The 20,966-nt window shown below is 39.2% G+C and overlaps 1 protein-coding gene across 1 annotated transcript; it reads right to left on the bottom strand.

Moving 5' to 3' along the window:
- Positions 1-19,115: 19,115 nt before the first annotated feature.
- On the bottom strand, positions 19,116-20,409 carry LOC126158047 (3-hydroxyacyl-CoA dehydrogenase type-2-like). The gene has a single exon (XM_049916420.1). It carries the CDS (start codon positions 20,216-20,218, stop codon positions 19,451-19,453), a length of 768 nt encoding a protein of 255 aa, XP_049772377.1. The 5' UTR covers positions 20,219-20,409; the 3' UTR covers positions 19,116-19,450.
- Positions 20,410-20,966: the final 557 nt, after the last annotated feature.

Here is a 20,966-nt window from a genome sequence, read left to right as displayed (position 1 = left end):
TTTCACTATTCTGTATGGTTTCCTATAGACAGGTGGATTATCCTTCTGTTGGTATGTGATGTTCTGTGAAACAAGTTGCTGGTGGTGGACCATATGAACTTAATAAATCTTAATATTGTAACAACAAAGTTTTCGTGGCTTCCTGTTCACTGTCTTTCAAGTGATGAACCTTGGCACATAGTACAGACACATTGACGATTTGTTTGATGTTTCGATCACCTTGTGATCCGTTGATGTCCTCATCCTCGAGTATCTCTAAACTCGCTATTATTAATCCATTCAGGAGATTCACTTTATCTGTCTTAAAGTTATCACAGCTTGTCACAGTCATCAGTTCTCCATTAACATTGGTTACATGCACAATGTTTCTTCGTATAAAACACCAAAAATTTATGTTCTTTACCATTTACAAAGCTCATTAAACAACTATCCATCTCTGGAACTTACTCTGACACAGTGAGAATGTTTTCCGACAGACAAAACACCCCTGTTTAAGTTTAACATTTTCCATTGCTTATTTCCGTTACCATACTTTCTATTCCCACAGTTATTTGCCTTTTGGCTGAAACGCCCACTCTGTAATGTTGCAGTTGACTGCATTGCACTTTCAAATGCTCTTTCGTCTGACAGTGATAACAATTCATTTCTGAAGTAAAAATTCGTTTTTCATTGCTTACTCGTGTAGCAATATCTATTTCCTGCAATTGCATGGCAACACACAGTACTGTCCACAGGAATTCCTCACAAAAACACATTGAGAGCTCTGTTTTCTGCCTCCCTGAGTATGATGCGATGTGCTTCTGGATTCCCTGTGAACTCATATACTTGCGCATTTACTTCATGGATTCTGAGCAAAAAAGTCTTCACAATCTCATTTACCTTCTGTGTCACAGCACTCAGCTTTTCTAAAAAACCTAGGACTGTTATGTTTGTGGTAGTTCTAGATGCAAACCTTCCACTAATTGTTCAAATGTAATTTCCTTGCTCAGCGTGTTGTGATACACCCCATATGTCATTGCTTCACCCTAAGGCATAATTGGCCATCCGCAGACTTTTTCTTCTGACCAGTTACTCATTCCACCTGCAGCCAATACAACACTAGTGAATATCATTACATCTTCTGTTGTTTTGTAGGATAAGAGTGTGATTGGGTTAGCTTCTAAAAGATCGACTGAAAAGGGGCATTGCTACTGGCAACTTAAATACTCTCGAACCCGACTATGGCTTTTGTGCAGCCCACAAACATTCTAATTGAACCATCAGTTCATAACAGGGTAACTTCTGTTGAGCATTTTCCTCTAATAATTGTGACACTTCCTCTGTCAGAGCAGCTACACGTCACTAGTAGTACCTGACCTAGTGTCCAGCATTTTTATGTAATTTACCATTAACTTATACTTTTACTGAAAATATGTGCTTCCAACAGAGCAGCAACACAAAATAAGAAAAATACAGCTTATAATGTATGAAACTAGATTCAGTTATTTCTTTTGTCTCATCATCACCCAGTGACACTACACTTCTCATCATTGCCCAGTGACACTACACTTGTGCGCTGCATGTCCATACCATCTACAAGTAGAACAGGTTGCTAGTACAATCCTAGTGCACGGTAGGTTTCACACAACATACTGTGGACATAGCACACCCATCAGTATGCCTAAATTCTGCCATATTACAACCAAAGAAAGAGAAAAATGTCTTTAGTGTTTAGAACATTATGGTCACTGCTGCGATGTGTGAACATCATAGGTACAGACCACTGCCTCCGAATTGCAGGTGTTGAAGTCGAACACTTCCAGTGCCAAATCCTCTGATGACAGTGTTGTAGTGCACACTTCTGAGAGCAGTTTACAGAGGACTGAGTGGAGACACTGCTGTGTGAAGTCAGTATAACTGCTGAGAACCTGTGAAGTGTCTTTGTTGCTAGTAACATATCACTAGAGTTCAGTCATTTATTCACTATCTTTACAAGTAATCATTCTTCCGCATCAGGCCCAGCTGTTGGTCGTTCAGCTGTGTGTTGGATTCTAGTTGACAACATCTTCAGCATGCCCATGCAATGCTTGGAAGACCTGCAGCTGGTTGCTGGCTGGCACGTGTGGTTGTTGCCCAGCTCAAAGTTATTCCCTGGATGGCTGCTGGAGTGTCTTCAGTCTGACTCTAAATTCTCGGATGAGCTTTGATGAGCCATCCATGTTGTCCCTAGCCCTGGTAGGTTTCAGCATCTTCGTGTTCAACAGGAATTCTGATGATAACCTTTTTGACAAAATAATTTAATTGGACAGATAAAAAAATCTATTCACCTAGTGGCAGCAGACCACACACATAAAAGACAGTTGTAAGTAGGCAAGCTTTTAGAGCTAGAGGCTCCACCTTCAGACAGAAGGGTTGAAGGGGAAGGAAGAGGGGAGAAAAAAAATGACTGGGGAGGTCCAGGAAAAGGCGTAGATTTCGAGAAAGTCACCCAGAACCACGCATGGGGTGAGAAGGAAAGACTGACTGTTGAGGACTGTATCGGACGAGATTTGAAAACCTGAGAGCTTAAAGGTGGAAGACAGGGTATGATGCAAGACAGAGATTATTACTTAAACATCATGCATGAAAAGCTAACCACTATTCTCACCTCATACTTCACTGCACATAATTGCCTCACCAGCCTAGACCAAAAGCAGATTTCCCGGGTTATCACATCCAATCCTGGTTCTGCTGATACCTCCATAAAACAACTCCAGCGCACACCACTGGTGACTCAGTATTATCCTGGTCTCGAATGTATTAATCAGCTGCATCGACAGGGCCATGCCTTCCTAAAATCATGCCCTGAAATGAGATCCGTTATGTCTGAAATTTTGCCCACCACACCTAGAACAGCTTTTCGTCACCCTCCCAATCTCCGCAATATTCTTGTCAGATCCTATGCTCCTTCTCAACCAATCTCACTACCCTATGGTTCCTACCCTTGTGACTGGCCCTGCTGCAATACTTGCCCTATGCACCATCCACCACCTATAGCAGCCCAGTGGCAAAACATATACTATCAAAGGGGGGAGACACCAGCTGTTATGTAAACACCAACTGTTATGTAAACACTGTTTGTCCTTTTACATCAGCATGACTACCACCATATGGGCATAGGGAGAAAGTGTATACTGCAACACACAATATCCTGTTGCAGAACATGTTCTACAACATGACAATCATGACCTCGTTGCCTGTTTCACTACACACGCCATCTGGATTCTTTGCCCAGACACCAGTTTCTCTGAACTCTGCAGGTGGGAACTGGCGCTACAACATGTCTGTGGTTCTCGCCACCCATCTGGTCTTAACTTATATTAATTTCTTCTGTCTTAGCATTTCTTCACAATAACTACTCTTTTCTTCACTCCATTTTAGTTTTCTACATCTTTCATTGTCTTGCCCGTCTATTTTCCACTCCCCCCCCCCCCCCCCCCTCCCACCGCTGTTACATACAATGCACTTAGCTTTCACTCTTATTAACTCATGCATGATGTTCAGACAGTAATCTCTGTCTTACACCTTACCCTGTTTTCCACCTTTAAATTCTCAGGTTTTCAACTCTCGTCCGATGCAGTCCCCAACAATCAGTCTTTTGTTCTCATCCCGTGCAAAGTTCTGGGTGACGTTCCCAAAATCTACGCCTTTTCCTAGACCTCTCCAGTCATTTTCCTTCACCCCTCTTCCTTCTCCTTCAACCCCTCTGCTTGAAGGAGCCACTGTGTCCAAAAGCTTACCTAATTACAACTGACTTTTATGTGTGTGTTTTTCCGACACTTGGTGAGTAGATTTTTTATCTGTCCAATTAAATTATTTTGATAATAACCTGTTATAGAATGGAGCAGTTGTGTTGTGTATGGTACCAATTAAAGAAAATTCATTACCATAGGGCAACAATTTTTTTTAAAAAATTGTTGCATTTGTATGAAATAACCCATATTTGACGCATTATTTGCTAAAGCTTATACATAGAGCTTTTTCCAGGAATAGTACCCCAATTGAAGTGATACATCACCAGCTGGAAAACGTGTTTTACAATTTAAACTGGTTAGAAAATAAATTGGTTAAGGACTGGCTTTTAGCACATGGCAATGATAAAGATAGAGCAAAGTACACAGCATGCAACAAAGACTTTTCAATTGCTAGTATGAGAGAATCTGGCCTGAAATATAAAAGATCAGGATACTTTAAAGCAATGCTGTCTGCAAGAAAAAAAAGCATTCAAATCTCTTTCAAAGCTAGCAACACTTCCCAACAGTTGGATGCAACAGAAAATGATGTTTCATGTGGTTGAGAAGTGGAAAAGGAGACTCTGATGCGTTGGATGCAGAAAGACTTGGGGTGTTGAGAACTTATTAATTCGCGTAATTCATACAGATCAAATATATACATTCATAAAGTCATCAAAATTATGTTTCCTGACTGTGCTATTGCTGCAAACTTCTCATGTGGCGAAAAGAAAATGGCTTATGTAGCAGTTTTTGGACTTGTGCTACACTGTAAAAATATGCTGCTAAAAGATTTTGAAAGCAAGAACTTTGTCCTCTTTGATAAAACATTGAATTAAAAAAATTAATGAAGCAGAAGGACATTCAGTTTAGGTTAGATTGGGACACTGAAATGCGCAGTTTTTCTTTTTAAGCATTCACCAATTATTCAAATGTTCTTCAGCTAGGAGAGAGGATTTTAGTAGCATTAATGGGCCATAAACCAAGGACCTTGCAATCGTGGGGTGGCTTGTGTGCCTCAGTGATACAGATAGCCATACTGCAGGTGCAGCCTCAATGGAGGGTATCTGTTGAGAGGCCAGACAAACATGTGGTTCCTGAAGAGGAGCAACAGCCTTTTCAGTAGTTGTAGGGGCTACAGTCTAGATGACTGTCTGAGCTGGCCTTGTAACATCAATTAAAACAGCTTTGCTCTGCTGGTACTGTAAACAGCTGAAAGGAAGGGTAATTAGAGCCATAATTTTTCCTGAGGCCATGCTGCTCTACTGTATGTTTAAATGATGATTTCATCCTATTGGATAAAATATTCTGGAGGTAAAATAGTCACCCATTCAGATGTCCGGGTGGGGACTTCTCACGATGTTGTCATCACGAGAAACAAAAGTGGCATTCTGCAGATTGGAGCTTGGAATGTTAGATCTCTTAAATGCACAGGTAGTTTAGAAAATTTAAAAATGGAAATGAATAAGTTGAAGTTACATATAGTGGGAATCAGTGAAGTTTGGTAACAGGAAGAACAGGTCTTTTGGTCAGATGAATATAGGGTTATAAATACAAAATCAAGTAGGGGTAATGCAGGACTAGCTTGAATAATGATCATTAAAATAGGAATGCGGAATAATAATGCATGATTGTAGCCAAGACAGCCAACACCCATCACTGTAGTACATGTTTGTATGCCAGTTAGCTCTGCAGACATTGGAGAGATTGAAGAAATGTATGACGAGGTAAAAGAAATTATTCAGATAGTTCAGGGAGATGAAAATTTAATTGTTAGATTAGATTAGATTAGATTAGATTTACTTTCATTCCAATTGATCCGTAGTGAGGAGGTCCTCCTGGATGTGGAACATGTCAGAAAAACAACAATACATGACAAATATTTACAACTAAAACAAATAAGCTAATGTACCATTCCACAGGTCCCAAGTGGAATGATCGTCATTTTTTAATGAACACTAAGAGTCATTTTACAAATACTAATGCACTGAATTTAAAATAAAAAAGTTTTTTATTTATTTATAAGGTAATAAACATGTAATACAACTACTGTAATACTTATTTACAATGAACACATTACTGCACTGAAATTGTGCAGAAGTTATGTTGTACTTATATACAAATCAGTTGGTTTTACTAAGAAATTCATCAATGGAGTAGAAGGAGTTGGCCACCAATAAATCCTTTAGGCTTCTCTTAAACTGAATTTCATTGGTTGTTAAGCTTTTTATGGCTGCTGGCAAGTTATTGAAAATGTGTGTTCCTGAATAATGCACACCTTTTTGTACAAGACTAAGTGACTTTAAATCCTTGTGAAGATTATTCTTATTTCTAGTATTGATTCCATGAATTGAGCTGTTGGTTTGAAAAAGTGATATATTTTTAATGACAAATTTCATTAAGGAATAAATATATTGGGAAGCTGTAGTTAGTATCCCTAGTTCCCTAAACAGGCTTCTGCAGGATGTTCTTGAGTTCACACCACATATAATTCTTACTGCACGTTTTTGTGCCCGGAAAACTTTAGCTTGGCTTGATGAATTACCCCAAAAAATAATCCCATATGACATTATGGAATGAAAGTAAGCATAGTATGCCAGCTTTTTCATTTTTATATCCCCTACGTCTGACAAAATTCGCATTGCAAACAGAGATTTGTTAAGACGCTTCAGCAGTTCTGTGGTGTGCTCCTCCCAATTGAATTTATTATCAAGCTGTAATCCCAAGAATTTAACACTGTCCACTTCTTCTATCTTCTTGTCATCATATGTTAGACATATACTCTTGGGACACCCCTTACAAGTTCTGAACTGCATGTAGTGTGTTTTTTCAAAGTTTAGTGACAAAGAATTGGCTAGGAACCAGTGATTAATGTCCACAAATATTTTATTGGCTGATCTTTCTAAGACTACACTTGATTTGCTATTTATTGCAATGTTTGTATCATCGGCAAACAAAACAAACTTGGCATCTGGTAATGTTACTGATGAAAGGTCATTGATATACACAAGAAAAAGTAAGGGCCCCAAAATGGAACCTTGTGGGACCCCACATGTAATTAGTTCCCAGTTGGATGATGCCTGATAGCTTGATACATGTCTCTTTCCTAATAACACCCTTTGTTTCCTGCCAGAGATATAAGATTTGAACCATTTTGCAGCATTTCCTGTTACACTATAATATTCTAGTTTACTTAAAAGGATATTGTGATTTACACAGTCAAATGCCTTTGATAGATCACAAAATATACCAGTTGCCTGCAATTTTTTGTCTAATGAATTAAGCACATTTTCACTGTAAGTGAAGATAGCCTTCTCAATATCAGAACCTTTTAGAAATCCAAACTGTGACTTTGACAGTATGTTATTTGAGATAAGATGGTTATAAAGACGACTGTACATTACTTTTTCGAAAATTTTTGAGAATGCTGGTAACAGTGAAATTGGACGGACATTTGATGCTATTTCTTTATCTCCCTTCTTAAACAGTGGCTTAACTTCAGCATATTTCAGCCATTCAGGAAATATTCCACTGATAAACGACTGGTTACACAGATAGCTTAATATGTTGCTTAGCTCAGAATCACATTCTTTAATTAACTTTGTTGATATTTCATCATACCCACTAGATGTTTTTGATTTTAAAGATTTTATGATGGACATTATTTCTGTTGGGGTAGTGAGGGTCAAATTCATATTATGGAAATTACTTGAAATGTCTGGTCTAAGGTAATCCATAGCAGCATCTACTGAACCTGACAACCCCATCTTTTCAGTAACAGTTATAAAATGTTTGTTAAAAAGTTCTGCAACACTATACACATCTGTCACCAATGTATCATTTACTCTTAATGCTATTTGTTCCTCTTCATGTCTGGTTCTACCGGTCTCCTCCTTCACTATATCCCATATTGTCTTTATTTTGTTATCTGATATGACTATCTTTTCCTTGTAATATATTTGCTTTGACATCCGTATTACAGTCTTTAATATTTTGCAGTATTTCTTATAATGTGCTATAGCATCAACATTGGAAATGTTTCGGATTGACAGATACAGTTTTCTTTTTGTTTTACAAGATACCCCTATTCCTCGAGTAATCCATGGCTTCTTTGTAGATTTTCCTCTAACCTTGGTAAGTTTTGGGGGAAAGCAGTGTTCAAATAAGGTAAGCACTTTATTAGCAAAAATGTTATATTTTTCATTCATGCCATGAGCACTGTAAACATCAGTCCAGTGAATGTCTCTGAGGAGTGTCCTAAAATAATCAATTTTTGGCTTACTGATTACCCTCTTGAGCTCAGATTTAACAGATTTTATATCCTGTTCAGTATTAACATTTAACAGAAGGAACTGCATGTCATGGTCTGAGAGGCCATTGGCTATTGGTTTTGTAATATAATTTTGTTCATTGGACTTTTCTATAAAGATATTATCAATGGCTGTTTGTGAGCAAGTGGCTATCCTAGTGGGGAACTTTACTGTGGGAATTAAGTTGAATGATAGTGTTACTAACTCAAATAAGTTCTTATTCGGAGAGTCTTTAAGGAAATCTACATTGAAATCACCAGCAACCACTATTTCTTTGTTTTTGGTTGTTAAATGGGCCAGTACAGCTTCAAGGTGGTTTACAAACAGATTAAAGTTACCTGCAGGTGCTCGATATACACTTAATATTATGAAAGATTTTTTGTGAAAATCTAATTCTGTTGCACATGCTTCCATATGCTGTTCTAGGCAAAATTTATGAATGTCTATGTTCTTAAATTTATGACAGTTCCTGATGAATATGGCAACTCCTCCTTTCTCCATTTCTGATCTACAAAAGTGAGATGCTAACCTAAACCCTGTAACACTTAAAAGTTCTATACCAGTGGTCACATGATGTTCAGAGAGGCAGATTATGTCAGCTGGGTTTGAAGACTCTAATTCATCTATGCAGATAGTTAATTCATTAATTTTATTTCTCAGTCCTCGAATATTTTGATGCAATAAAGATAGCTGACATTTCACATTGACTGAGTTAAAATTGGGTGGAGTTAAAATATCTGCTGACAGTTGAAAATTCTTAACCAATGGCTGTTTATGCTGATGTAATAAGCTGGAATTATGTTTTTTGATTTCTTTCTCAAACTGAAGGTTTGTCTCAGTTCTAACCTCTCTTAAAATTTGCTTTCTTTCTGTCCTCCCTACCCTAAAAAAGGGTCTTTTGTGAATCCTATAACCACTGGTATTTTACCACTCATGACAGTGCCTCCCCCCTTTAACTTTCCTGCTATTTCCCCAGCCAATTTACCCTTCCCCTTCCTGTTGAGGTGAAGGCCATGCCTAGTATAATCCCACCTACTGAGAGAATCAACATGAACCACACCAATGTGTGACCCCGCACCCGACATGAGCAACCGTTCCAGCTCCAAATTAACTCTCTTAACAGAAGAGTTCAAATGAGGTCGGTCATGGCGCCCAAGAACAGATACAAACTCAACACTAGTATGCTTCGATGCTGATGCAATCTTCGCCAGGTCACACTCTAAACTGTACCCAGGATCTCTGTCAATACTGTTACCTGCCCCACCCACTATAACCACGGTGTCTTCCTTAGTGAAATCTTTGCAAAGTGATCCTAAATCCTCTGTCACCTGCTCCAGACCAGCACTAGGTTTAAAAAAATTGGTGACCTGGTATTCTGATCCTAGTTCATCCTGCAAGAGTTGGCCAACACCTCTTCCATGGGAACTACCTAACAACAACACTTTCTTTCTCTTTTCTGATTTCCCTACATTCTTACTTTTCAATTTGCTGCTGAAAGTTTGTTGTGCCCTGTCTACACCTGCAACTGCTTGAGGCTCACCAGCTTCTAACTGAAGCAACAGGTCAAATCTATTTTCCACATTCACCATAAAGCTGTCAGACAAAGTTCTAGGCCTGTTCCTCCTGTTGCCTGTTGCCACTTCCCACCTCTCTTTACCCTTCTCCCTCCTTAACCTGTCAAGATCTCCCCTGGCCTTGTCTAATTCAGCCTGTAGGGCAGCAATTTTCCCCTCCTGTTCCAGTATCTTCCTATCTCTACTACAAATCCTACAAAACCACTGATGAGTCTCATTTACTTCCCCTATTCCCACGCCACTACAGTCACCCACATGGAAAAAACTACAGCACCCATCACACCAAAGCCCCGACCTAACAATTCTACGGCAAGTCAAGCACTTTTCACTCATGATAAATGTAATAGTTGATTAAGAACAAGTCAGTTAAATTACAGATAAACACGAAAATATGGTTACACAAATTTGGCCTATACACAACTGTGTGTAAACAAAAACAAAAGTGCAAAGTTTCTGAAACAACAAGTTAAACTTTACGCTACTTTCCGGAAATGCTAGTTAAATAATGAAGAGGTAAGCTAAGTTAAATTGCTGGAGAGAGCAAGGAACAACTAAACGAAATTCTATAGATTTGCTGCAGCAGAACGTAAACAAAAAATACGACTGTACGGTCTTTTCGCGTTTTCTGCTATATTACGTAAAGAAAAATGAAACCTTTAATGGTACACTTAAACGGCACACTAATACACTTATTTACCACGTAATCATTACTAATCTATATGTTTTATAATCTAAAATAACTTATTGTGATGGGGGACTGGAATTTGACAGTAGGAAAAGGAAGAGAGAGAAAAATTGTAGGTGAATATAGTATGGGCAAAAGGAATGAAAGGGTAAGCTGCCTGGTATAATTTTGCTCAGAGCATAATTTAATTATCACTAACTCCTGGTTTAAGAATCATGAAAAAAAGTTGCATACGTGGAAGAGACCTGGACACACCAGAAGGTTTCATATTGATTACATAATGGTAAGACAGGGATTTTGGAACCAAATTTGAAATTGCAAGACATTTTCATGGGCAGATGCAGACTCTGACCACAATTTATTGGCTGTGAACTGTAGATTAAAGCTGAAGAAATTGCAAAACGGTTGATAATTAAGGAGATGGGACATGGATAAATTAAATGAACTAGAGGTTGTTGAAAGTTTCAGAGTGAGTATTTCGCAATGGATGAGTAGAACAGGAGAAAGGAACACAGTAGGAGACAAGTGGATAACTTTAAGAGATGAAATAATGAAGGCAGCATGGGCTCAAATCGGTAAAAAGAACAGTTGTATGATATCACAGGAGTCAGTGAATTTAAATGATGATAGGAGGAAATATAAAAGTGCAGGCGAAAGGAAATATAAAATTTCTAAAAGAGATTGGCAGGAAGTGCAAGATGGATAAGCAGGAATGGCTATAGGACAAATGTAAGGATTTATAAGCATATTTCACTAGGGGAACAGTATACACCACCTAAAGAAAAATTAAAGACCCTTTGGAGAAAAGAGAAGTAGCTGTATGAGAATCAAGAGCTCAGATGGACAACCTGTCCTAAGAAAAGAAGGGAAAGCTGAAAGGTGGAAGGAGTATATAGTGGGTCTCTACAAGGGAGATGAACTTGAAGGGAATATTATAGAAATGGAAGAGGACATAGATGAAGATGAGGTGGGAGATATGATGCTGTTGGCAGAGTACAGAAGACCTCTAAGTCAGAACTGTTGTTACTTCCTTTCTTTAGTAGATACAGAAGCGAGAAAAAGATGTGGTTCTTGAATGAAGAATTCAGATATCAATTTATTCTACATCTTATATCAAACAGTAAAAGTAATACATAGCTTTGTTGTAGCTGCAGCAACTAACAGTAGATTCGAATGCGGAAATATATACAGTTACAAAGGTTTACAGTTCAGTACAATGACTATTCCATAGATGACGAAACCTGACGACTTTGAAAGTCTGTAAATGTTATAAAGTGGCAAAAACACAAAAATGGGCTCTTTGCATTGATGTTTGAACTTAAGTGGACCTGCTGCTGGAGCTCCATGGGGAAGGGAGGGGGGGATGCTCGCATACCCCTGCCAGCAGTATAAGTTTTCGTGGTAGCACTCTCATGCTGCAGGAAACACAGTGGCGTGACTGGCAGCCCATATGTCTTAAAGTGCGCCCAATCATTTAGCAGCCAGTACCACAGAAACAAAGTCCCGGGAGTGGATGACATTCCATCAGAACTACAGACAGCCTTGGGAGAGCCAGCCATGACAAAACTCTTCCATCTGGTGTGCAAGATATACACTCCTGGAAATTGAAATAAGAACACCGTGAATTCATTGTCCCAGGAAGGGGAAACTTTATTGACACATTCCTGGGGTCAGATACATCACATGATCACACTGACAGAACCACAGGCACATAGACACAGGCAACAGAGCATGCACAATGTCGGCACTAGTACAGTGTATATCCACCTTTCGCAGCAATGCAGGCTGCTATTCTCCCATGGAGACGATCGTAGAGATGCTGGATGTAGTCCTGTGGAACGGCTTGCCATGCCATTTCCACCTGGCGCCTCAGTTGGACCAGCGTTCGTGGTGGACGTGCAGACCGCGTGAGACGACGCTTCATCCAGTCCCAAACAATGGCACGGGATACATGCGGACGTGCATTGTCCTGTTGGAACAGCAAGTTCCCTTGCCGGTCTAGGAATGGTAGAATGATGGGTTCGATGACGGTTTGGATGTACCGTGCACTATTCAGTGTCCCCTCGACGATCACCAGTGGTGTACGGCCAGTGTAGGAGATCGCTCCCCACACCATGATGCCGGGTGTTGGCCCTGTGTGCCTCGGTCGTATGCAGTCCTGATTGTGGCGCTCACCTGCACGGCGCCAAACACGCATACGACCATCATTGGCACCAAGGCAGAAGCGACTCTCATCGCTGAAGACGACACGTCTCCATTCGTCCCTCCATTCACGCCTGTCGCGACACCACTGGAGGCGGGCTGCACGATGTTGGGGCGTGAGCGGAAGACGGCCTAACGGTGTGCGGGACCGTAGCCCAGCTTCATAGAGATGGTTGCGAATGGTCCTCGCCGATACCCCTGGAGCAAGTGTCCCTAATTTGCTGGGAAGTGGCGGTGCGGTCCCCTACGGCACTGCGTAGGATCCTACGGTCTTGGCGTGCATCCGTGCGCCGCTGCGGTCCGGTCCCAGGTCAACGGGCACGTGCACCTTCCGCCGACCACTGGCGACAACATCGATGTACTGTGGAGACCTCACGCCCCACGTGTTGAGCAATTCGGCGGTACGTCCACCCGGCCTCCCACATGCCCACTATACGCCCTCGCTCAAAGTCCGTCAACTGCACATACGGTTCACGTCCACGCTGTCGCGGCATGCTACCAGTGTTAAAGACTGCGATGGAGCTCCGTATGCCACGGCAAACTGGCTGACACTGACGGAGGCGGTGCACAAATGCTGCGCAGCTAGCTCCATTCGACGGCCAACACCGTGGTTCCTTGTGTGTCCGCTGTGCCGTGCGTGTGATCATTGCTTGTACAGCCCTCTCGCAGTGTCCGGAGCAAGTATGGTGGGTCTGACACACTGGTGTCAATGTGTTCTTTTTTCCATTTCCAGGAGTGTATGAGAAATGCAAATACCATCAGACTTAAAAAAGAATGTAATAGTTCAAATTTCAAAGAAAGTGCTGACAGAAATGAGTATTATCAAACTATCGGTTTAATAAGTCATTACTGCAAAATATGAACATGAATTCTTTACAGAAGAATGTAAGAACTGGTAGATACTGACCTTGGGGAAGATCAGTTTGGGTTCCAAAGAAATGTAGGAATACTGACCATGTAACATATCTTAGACGATAGGTTAAGGGGCTCCGGAAAGGCTCAAAATCATGAAAAGTTCAATTTTTACTTTTTTGCGTTTTCTGAATCTGCAGACTATTACCTTTTAATAGATATATAATTTATTCAATTCCGAAGACTACAACTATTTTTAAATTTTTTTTGAAATGTGTTCTACATGGGCGTGACCCACTGTGGCGCTGTTAAACTGCTGTCAAATGGTGTTATTATTAACGTCCGTGTTCATCAGGTACATTTTAGTGATGTGAGATAAAGTATGTGTTGTGGCTAAACCTATTTTCAGAGACTTAGCAGCACCTGAACTGTTGGAAAAGTGTATTCACGGAAAAACTCAAAACCCCAATGAAAGTGTAAATAGTGTTATATGGTCGAGAATCCCCAAGACTGTATTTGTTGGAATAGAAACACTTCACTTTGGTGTGTATGATGCTGTTGCGACTTTCAATGATGGCAACATTGTAAGGTGCAAGGTATTTAGAAATATGGGAATGAAGATAGGTTCTAACATGGTACGAGTGATGCTTGCTTTAGACAAGGAACGCCTTCGGGCTGCAGACAGGGCTGTAAAGAGTCTAGAAATACAAGCAAGAGTAAACAGGAGGAGGAACAAGAGGAAGCTGGAGGAGGAGTTTGCAGAGGATGAAGATAATCCATCCTATGGACTTGGAATGCACTAAAAAGTTAATCCAATCTTTGTCGCTCGATTCACAAAACTTTTAGTTTCTCATACTAATTACATGTTTTCTAAGGATCTTCCAAACATATTTGTTTCAAACTTTCAGTAAATGTTACACAGTACCTTCTGCATAATTTAACACAGCCTTTTTCCAAAAAACTGTATATTTTTGAATATATAAATAAAAAATTGCAAAAAAATGTTGTGAATTTTCATTACAATTGAAATAAAATCATCTTTAATAACTGAACTAAAATTCTGTAAAATTCCTGTGTTAAGTTGTAGCCCATATTCCAATAAATAATCTGTAAAAAGTTCAACTTCCTACCTCAAATACTATGTGAGGAAAGATGTAAATAAGCGTTATTTTAACATTGCAAGTATAGGGCATTCCGGAGCCCCTTAAGGAAAGGCAAACCTACAATTCTAGCATTTGTAGAAAGCTTTTGACATTGTTGACTGGAATACTCCCTATGAAATTCTGAAGGTAGAAAGGGTAAAATACAGGGAACAGGTTTTTTACAACTTGTACAGAAACCAGCTGTACCCTGCTTTACATACATTAGGTTTCCCAGTGAATGCAGGTAACATTTATTCAGCTATTAATTAACTACACATTAACTGTATTGTTTCTATGTTGCATGTGAAGAAACAATTGTGGAAGTCATTGTGGCAGCTATTCTGAATCGCTTGTATCATTTATATTCCCACTTCAGCTGGTTTAACATCTTGAGGTTGAAGCTCTCCTGTCTGTGTTTGCTTACAAATAGATTTGTATTTGAGAAGGGTCTGCCTTGAGCAAAACACAATTTTTATCTTTTCTTTTTATTTCCCGGTTATGTTTCGCTGAAGTTTCAGCATCATTAGTGGGCTTTTATTATATCTATCTTGTTACCACATATTATGGTTTTCCTGGATTTTTATGTTTTTTATTGCAGTTGTTTTCTTTTACATGAACTATATGTTTGTTAACTGTATCAACCATGCTGCTAATGAAAATGATAATGAAAAACTTGAATCAGATCTTGTTTACAAGTTAAAGGAGGGTGCATTTTATTATTGTTTTATTTTATTAGCATTCATTGTCAACCCCTTCCCACATAAGCTTCGAAATCCCACTAATGGTAGACAGTGTGATGAAATTTCAGGCAACAATAGCTGTGTGTATTTTGTATTTAGTAGTTATTTTTAGCCTGGACTTGTAGCAATAAGGGAAAGGGGAAAAGGAAGGGAGGAGCAGAGCAAATTTCGTTTAAGCATAGTTTCAGCCCTGTACAGGCTGTGTTCTGTTTGTGTGCTGGAAGAACGTGTTACTGAAGTGTAGTTTGTGCATGTGGTCATTGTAATTCGTGTGATTCAATTTGCCTTGCAAATGCATTAAAACTGCTGACAGTTTTTGCTATGTCTGCAGACGGCTACATTGAAATCACGGAGGAGACCAACAATATCATATATTAGGAAGGCATACAGACTGTACTTCGGCTGTGAGATCAGGTACAAGGACAAGCCCTTGGCTCCTCATGTATCTTGCTTATCTCATGTCTCGAATCTTCATTTGTAGTTGAATCATAAAAGATCTTCCATGCGATTTACTATACCTGTGATCTGGCAAGAACCATAAAATCGTGCACCATGATTGTTACTTTTGTATGACAACTCCATTAACACATGGTGTATCCAAGAAGAAAAAAATCATCCTTTATATGTCATAATGTATCATCAGCCATGTGACCAATGCCTCACAAAGATGGACTGCCTGTATCTGTTCCATTTGACTATGATAATGACGAAGGCGGTAGTAAAACTAATGCTGCACTATCGCCTTCAAAACCTAGTTCTTCGAAAGATACTGATTTTTGTGTAACAGTGAGTGTACAGAGATTCACAAAACAAAACACTGTGAACTTAATGACCTAGTAAGAGATCTGGAATTGCCAAAAGGTAAAGGTGAACTGTTGGCATCAAAACTACAACACTGGAATTGTCTTGACAAGTCGGTAAACGTGACTGTGTTTCATAACCGCCATATGCCATGCCTTCCATTTTTCAAAAGTGGAAAGAACTTCATAGAGTTTAGTGTGTAACGTCCCACTGACAAGGAAGTCATTAGACGAACCTGGTATTTAATAGTGATGTAAAGGGATTAATGGCAACTTTGGGCATTGACTGTAAAAGTGATCAGTGGAGGTTGGTCATCAACTCCTTCATAGTAAGCCTCAAGTGTGTGCTACTGCATAATGGCAATGTGTTATCATCGATTCCAATTGGATATGCACCTGACAAGAATGAAACATGCGATAAAATGGAACAACTGTTATTGCGATTGAACTATGACAAGCTTAAATGGTGGATTTCCAGGGATCTGAAAGTCACAAGCATATTATTTGGACTACAACATGACTTCACTAAATTCTGTTGCTTTTTGTGCCTCTAGGATAGCTGCACCAAAGCACATCCTTATAAAAGGGAAGATCGGCCTAAGAGTAAGTCACTTGAACCAAGATCTCATGAAGTTATGCATGAAGCACTTGTCGAGTCCAAGAACATAATTCTCCCTGCTCTCCATATAAAATTAAGCCTAATAAAAAACTTCATTAAGGCCATGGAAAAAACTGGGGAGGCATTTCTCTATTTGTGCAAGAAATTTCCGCGTCTTAGTGAGGCAAAAATAAAAGAGATTTTTGTGTGTCTCCAGATACACAAACTGTAGAAAGACTTGCATTTCAACACCATCCTGACAGGTGATGAAAAGTTAGCTTGGGATGCCTTTCTTCATGTGTTAAACTTTCTAGGAATTAAGAGGGCAGAAAACAATAAGGATCTTGCAAATCTTCTGCACTGCTACTATTGTAGGGGTGCAACATGTCTTTAAAGTTACATTTCCTAGATTCCCACTTGAACTTCTTTCCTGACAACTGTAGTGCTGTTACCAACAAACATGGAGAACACTTCCACTAGCAAATTTCGGATGTGGAAATGAGATACCAGACAAAGTGGAGTGCATCAGTGTTAGCCAATTACTGCTGGATACTAATCAGGGAATCACCAGCAGAAAACTACAAATGCCAGGTAAAGCGGTTGTGCCCTCAGTGACCTTCTCTGACAGACAACACTGAAGTAAATAAATGCATAAGCTTATACAGGCAATAACGTAAAGTTATCATAACTTCAAAATGAGAGCTAATCTTGCATTATCATTAACATTTTCATTATAAGCATACCCGAAAACATAAAGATTAGCTGTTTTTATGCTAGTTACAGAAAAAGATTAAAATTTTTTTGGCTAGTGTAATGAAAGCCCATTGGTGATACTAAAATGAAGCAAAACACATCTGGAAAATAAAAGAAAAAAATTTTGTTATGTTCAAGGCAGACCCTCTCCAAATAAAAATACTGTTCGTACTGAAATTTTCACTTTGCTGCGGAATGTGTGTTGACACAAAACTTGCTGTCAGATTAAAACTGTGTGCTGCACTGAGACTTAAATTCGGGACCTTTACCTTTCGCAAGCAAGTGCTCTGCCAACTGAACTAAAGAAGCACAAGTCACAATCTGTCATCATGGCTGTACTTCCAGCAGAACCTAATTTTCTGCATTCTAAACTGCCAGAAGTTCTTCTGCAGATACTGTCCACGGTGCCATTGTGTAGTGGTATTTTGTAATCTGTAGTACTAGGAGTGCACTTTTAATTGTACAATACAATAAATTTTTTTTATGTGATCATGTATTATAAAGCATGTTTTAAAACAAAAAATAGCCTCAGAATCAGTGAAGTAGTTTCTATTGGACAAACATTATTCACTGAGAAAAAATGCGTTCTGAAATGCTCCAGTCCAATTACTTCTGATTTTTCTGTGGGATTTATGTACTATACAATTTTAGTCAAGAAACACCATTGCAAAAATGACACTGACACAGGTGTTTTGCAGATATTTAATGAACTGAAAATAACAATTCTGGAAGAGACATTAATGGGCCATGGCTAATATTTACTGCAATAGCTGAAAATAAATTTAACAGAATTCAAATATCTGGAAAAGTAACAAAGTGTGGAATCATAACACTTATTTTATGGAAGTTTGGAGATTTATTCTAAACAGGAGTATGTGCATCTACCTGTACCATACATTGGCATTGACCTGTGACACGATGATGTGGAATGGAATGTCAGTGAAACACAAATAGAAATGAAACTGAATACCAAATAGTGTTTTTGTATTAATTTATAGTATTAAGGTTGAGGTGACTGAAATATCTGTAGCATAACCAAGAGGACAATATTAGGCTGGAAGGTGACAGTTTGGTTATGAGTTGGTGAAACCAAAAAATGTGATATTATAAGAACAGTTCGAATTCTTATATTCATGCATATTTTATGCCTGTACTGGATATCAATGAGTGGTTTATGTCTGGCAATTTGATGATGTGCTGGGTCAATGCAGACCTGTGGCATTGGCAGGTTCAGTGTTAACCCCCAATAGGGTGTTAATATAGTGTAGTCACATCAGTATGTGTACATAACAATATTTGTATTGCACAGCACCCTTCAATCCAAATTATATGACAGCTTTCTACAAGCTTTTATGCTTGATATTGCACTTACAACCATGGAAAATATATTTTCACCATCTTAAAGCAATAAAAATATGATAAAAATGTGTATTAAAATTTGTAGTTATATATTTGTATAGGTTGTCTTAATTTAAGATAAAACTACCTCCTCAGAGCAGTACACATTCAAAATATGAAAAAAAAAAAAACTATAAATAAGAGCAGTAGCTATTCACTTTAATGGATGAAATGTAATTGGAGAAATTACTGTCTTTCAGTATAGGAGATATTAATGGATGAGTACATCATATAATCACATAATAAAATAGCAAATCAAGCAGTCTGTGTACGTACATAGCTACCTGAGAAAAGTCCAGAGACCTTGATCAGTTGTCTGCATCATGCACTCCCATTGCTAGGAATATGGATGGCAGGTGTATGTTCCATCCATTTACTCACACCATCAAATTTATTGACCACCAATTCATCATCCCAAACAATGATTTATACTGTATATTAAGTGACAGTTTGTACTCATTCATAGGCCATGGTAGAATTTCAAATTGTTGCAAAGTTCTTAAAACTCAAGAAGCAAACATTTTTTTTCAAAAACTTTATTTTGTTTTTTAACATGTAAAAATAATCATTATATTTATGAAAGATAAATCACACACAACATATTCCCAGTCTGCTGCATCTCATTTGTCATATACGAGTGTGTCACCTTAGGGCTGCATTCGAATGGCACCATCAAGACGGATCACCACTCCATTCAACATCGGATTTTCTATTATAGACTGCACCATCACTGCAAATTCTTCTGGCTTACCCAGTCTTTTCGGAAATGGTACCATCTTCATTAAATTAGCTCTAACCTTTTCAGGCAGTGCTGACATCAGTGGAGTATCAAAAAGACCTGGGGCAACTGTACAAACACGAATGCCTTGTATCGCTAGATCTCTTGCTATTGGTAGAGTCATTCCGACAACAGCTCCCTTGCTTGCAGAATAAGCTGCTTGACCTATTTGGCCATCATAGGCTGAAACAGTGGCCGTATTTATAACAACTCCTCTCTGGCCATCTTCATTAGGTTGGTTTTCTCCTATCAAACCTACCGCCAAACGAATCACATTGAATGTTCCAATAGTATTTACTGCTACTACTTTTGTAAAGTCTTCCAGCTTATGTGCCAGTTTTTTATTGAAATTATACGTCCTAACAGCGACGAGAATGCCGGCACAGTTGACCAAAACATCCAGACGCCCAAACTTATCCTTCACAACATTGAGAGCATTTTGAACATCGTTTTCTGATGTGACGTCTACAGGCGCAAATATGGCATTTTCACCAAATTCTTTTGCAACTGCTGCACCCTGCGATGTAGGTAGATCACAAATAATAACACGGGCGCCTTGCTGCACGAGGCGGGCTGCTGTTGCTTTTCCCAGCCCAGATGCACCACCTGTCACGAGACCTACAAGATTTTTAATCATTGTGGATTATAACTAGTACACTCTGCAGTGGTACCGTACTGTGCAGTGTTGTGCGTTCGGCTGATTTTAAAAGCGCAGCAGCGCGTAATACATCGTGTTATTCGTGTGGCTGCTGATAAAGAAACAAATAAAACAGACATGAGAGATAGCAGCCCTACATAATCGTGTTGTCAACATTACCAATGAAGTTCACAAGAAAATGATACAGTCACCCGCGTTATCCTTTACTGACAGCATGAGCTGTTTGGCAGCGATGCTGTATCACATGCATCATTTCGCAAACAGTTCTAAGAATTTACCAATTGGCTTGCCGCACTGTCATATACGAAGTAGCGCGTGTCCGCAGCCGTTTGTCCGTCCTCAGCAATTGCGCCGCACAGCTAAGCTGCTGCTGCCCGCCAAAGCTGTTCTGCGTTTATATTTGTTGATAAAGTGTGCTTGCTACATCGTTTTTGTGTTTTATTCGTTTATATGATACAGTGATTTTCGATGTAGGACTTCTCATATTTGAAATAAAACGTCGTCCCGGAATTTGGGATGTAGGAAGAGAGGATTAAGCCTAGTTTACACGACGACATTGGGTTGCGCCACTCGTTGCGTGGAATGAGTTGCACTCAAATGGTTTCATACTTGATTGTAGACACGGCGAAGCCAGTATATACTCCAGTTTCGTCGTTTTGTGGGTTCTTGAATCGTACATGAAATGAAAGTTTTGGCAGCTGCACGTCGCACGAGTTATGATGAAGTT

This window comes from Schistocerca cancellata, chromosome 1 (genome assembly GCF_023864275.1).
Source record: "Schistocerca cancellata isolate TAMUIC-IGC-003103 chromosome 1, iqSchCanc2.1, whole genome shotgun sequence".
Taxonomy (NCBI): Eukaryota; Metazoa; Arthropoda; class Insecta; order Orthoptera; family Acrididae; genus Schistocerca; species Schistocerca cancellata.
This window is presented reverse-complemented; position numbering and strand designations above follow the sequence as displayed.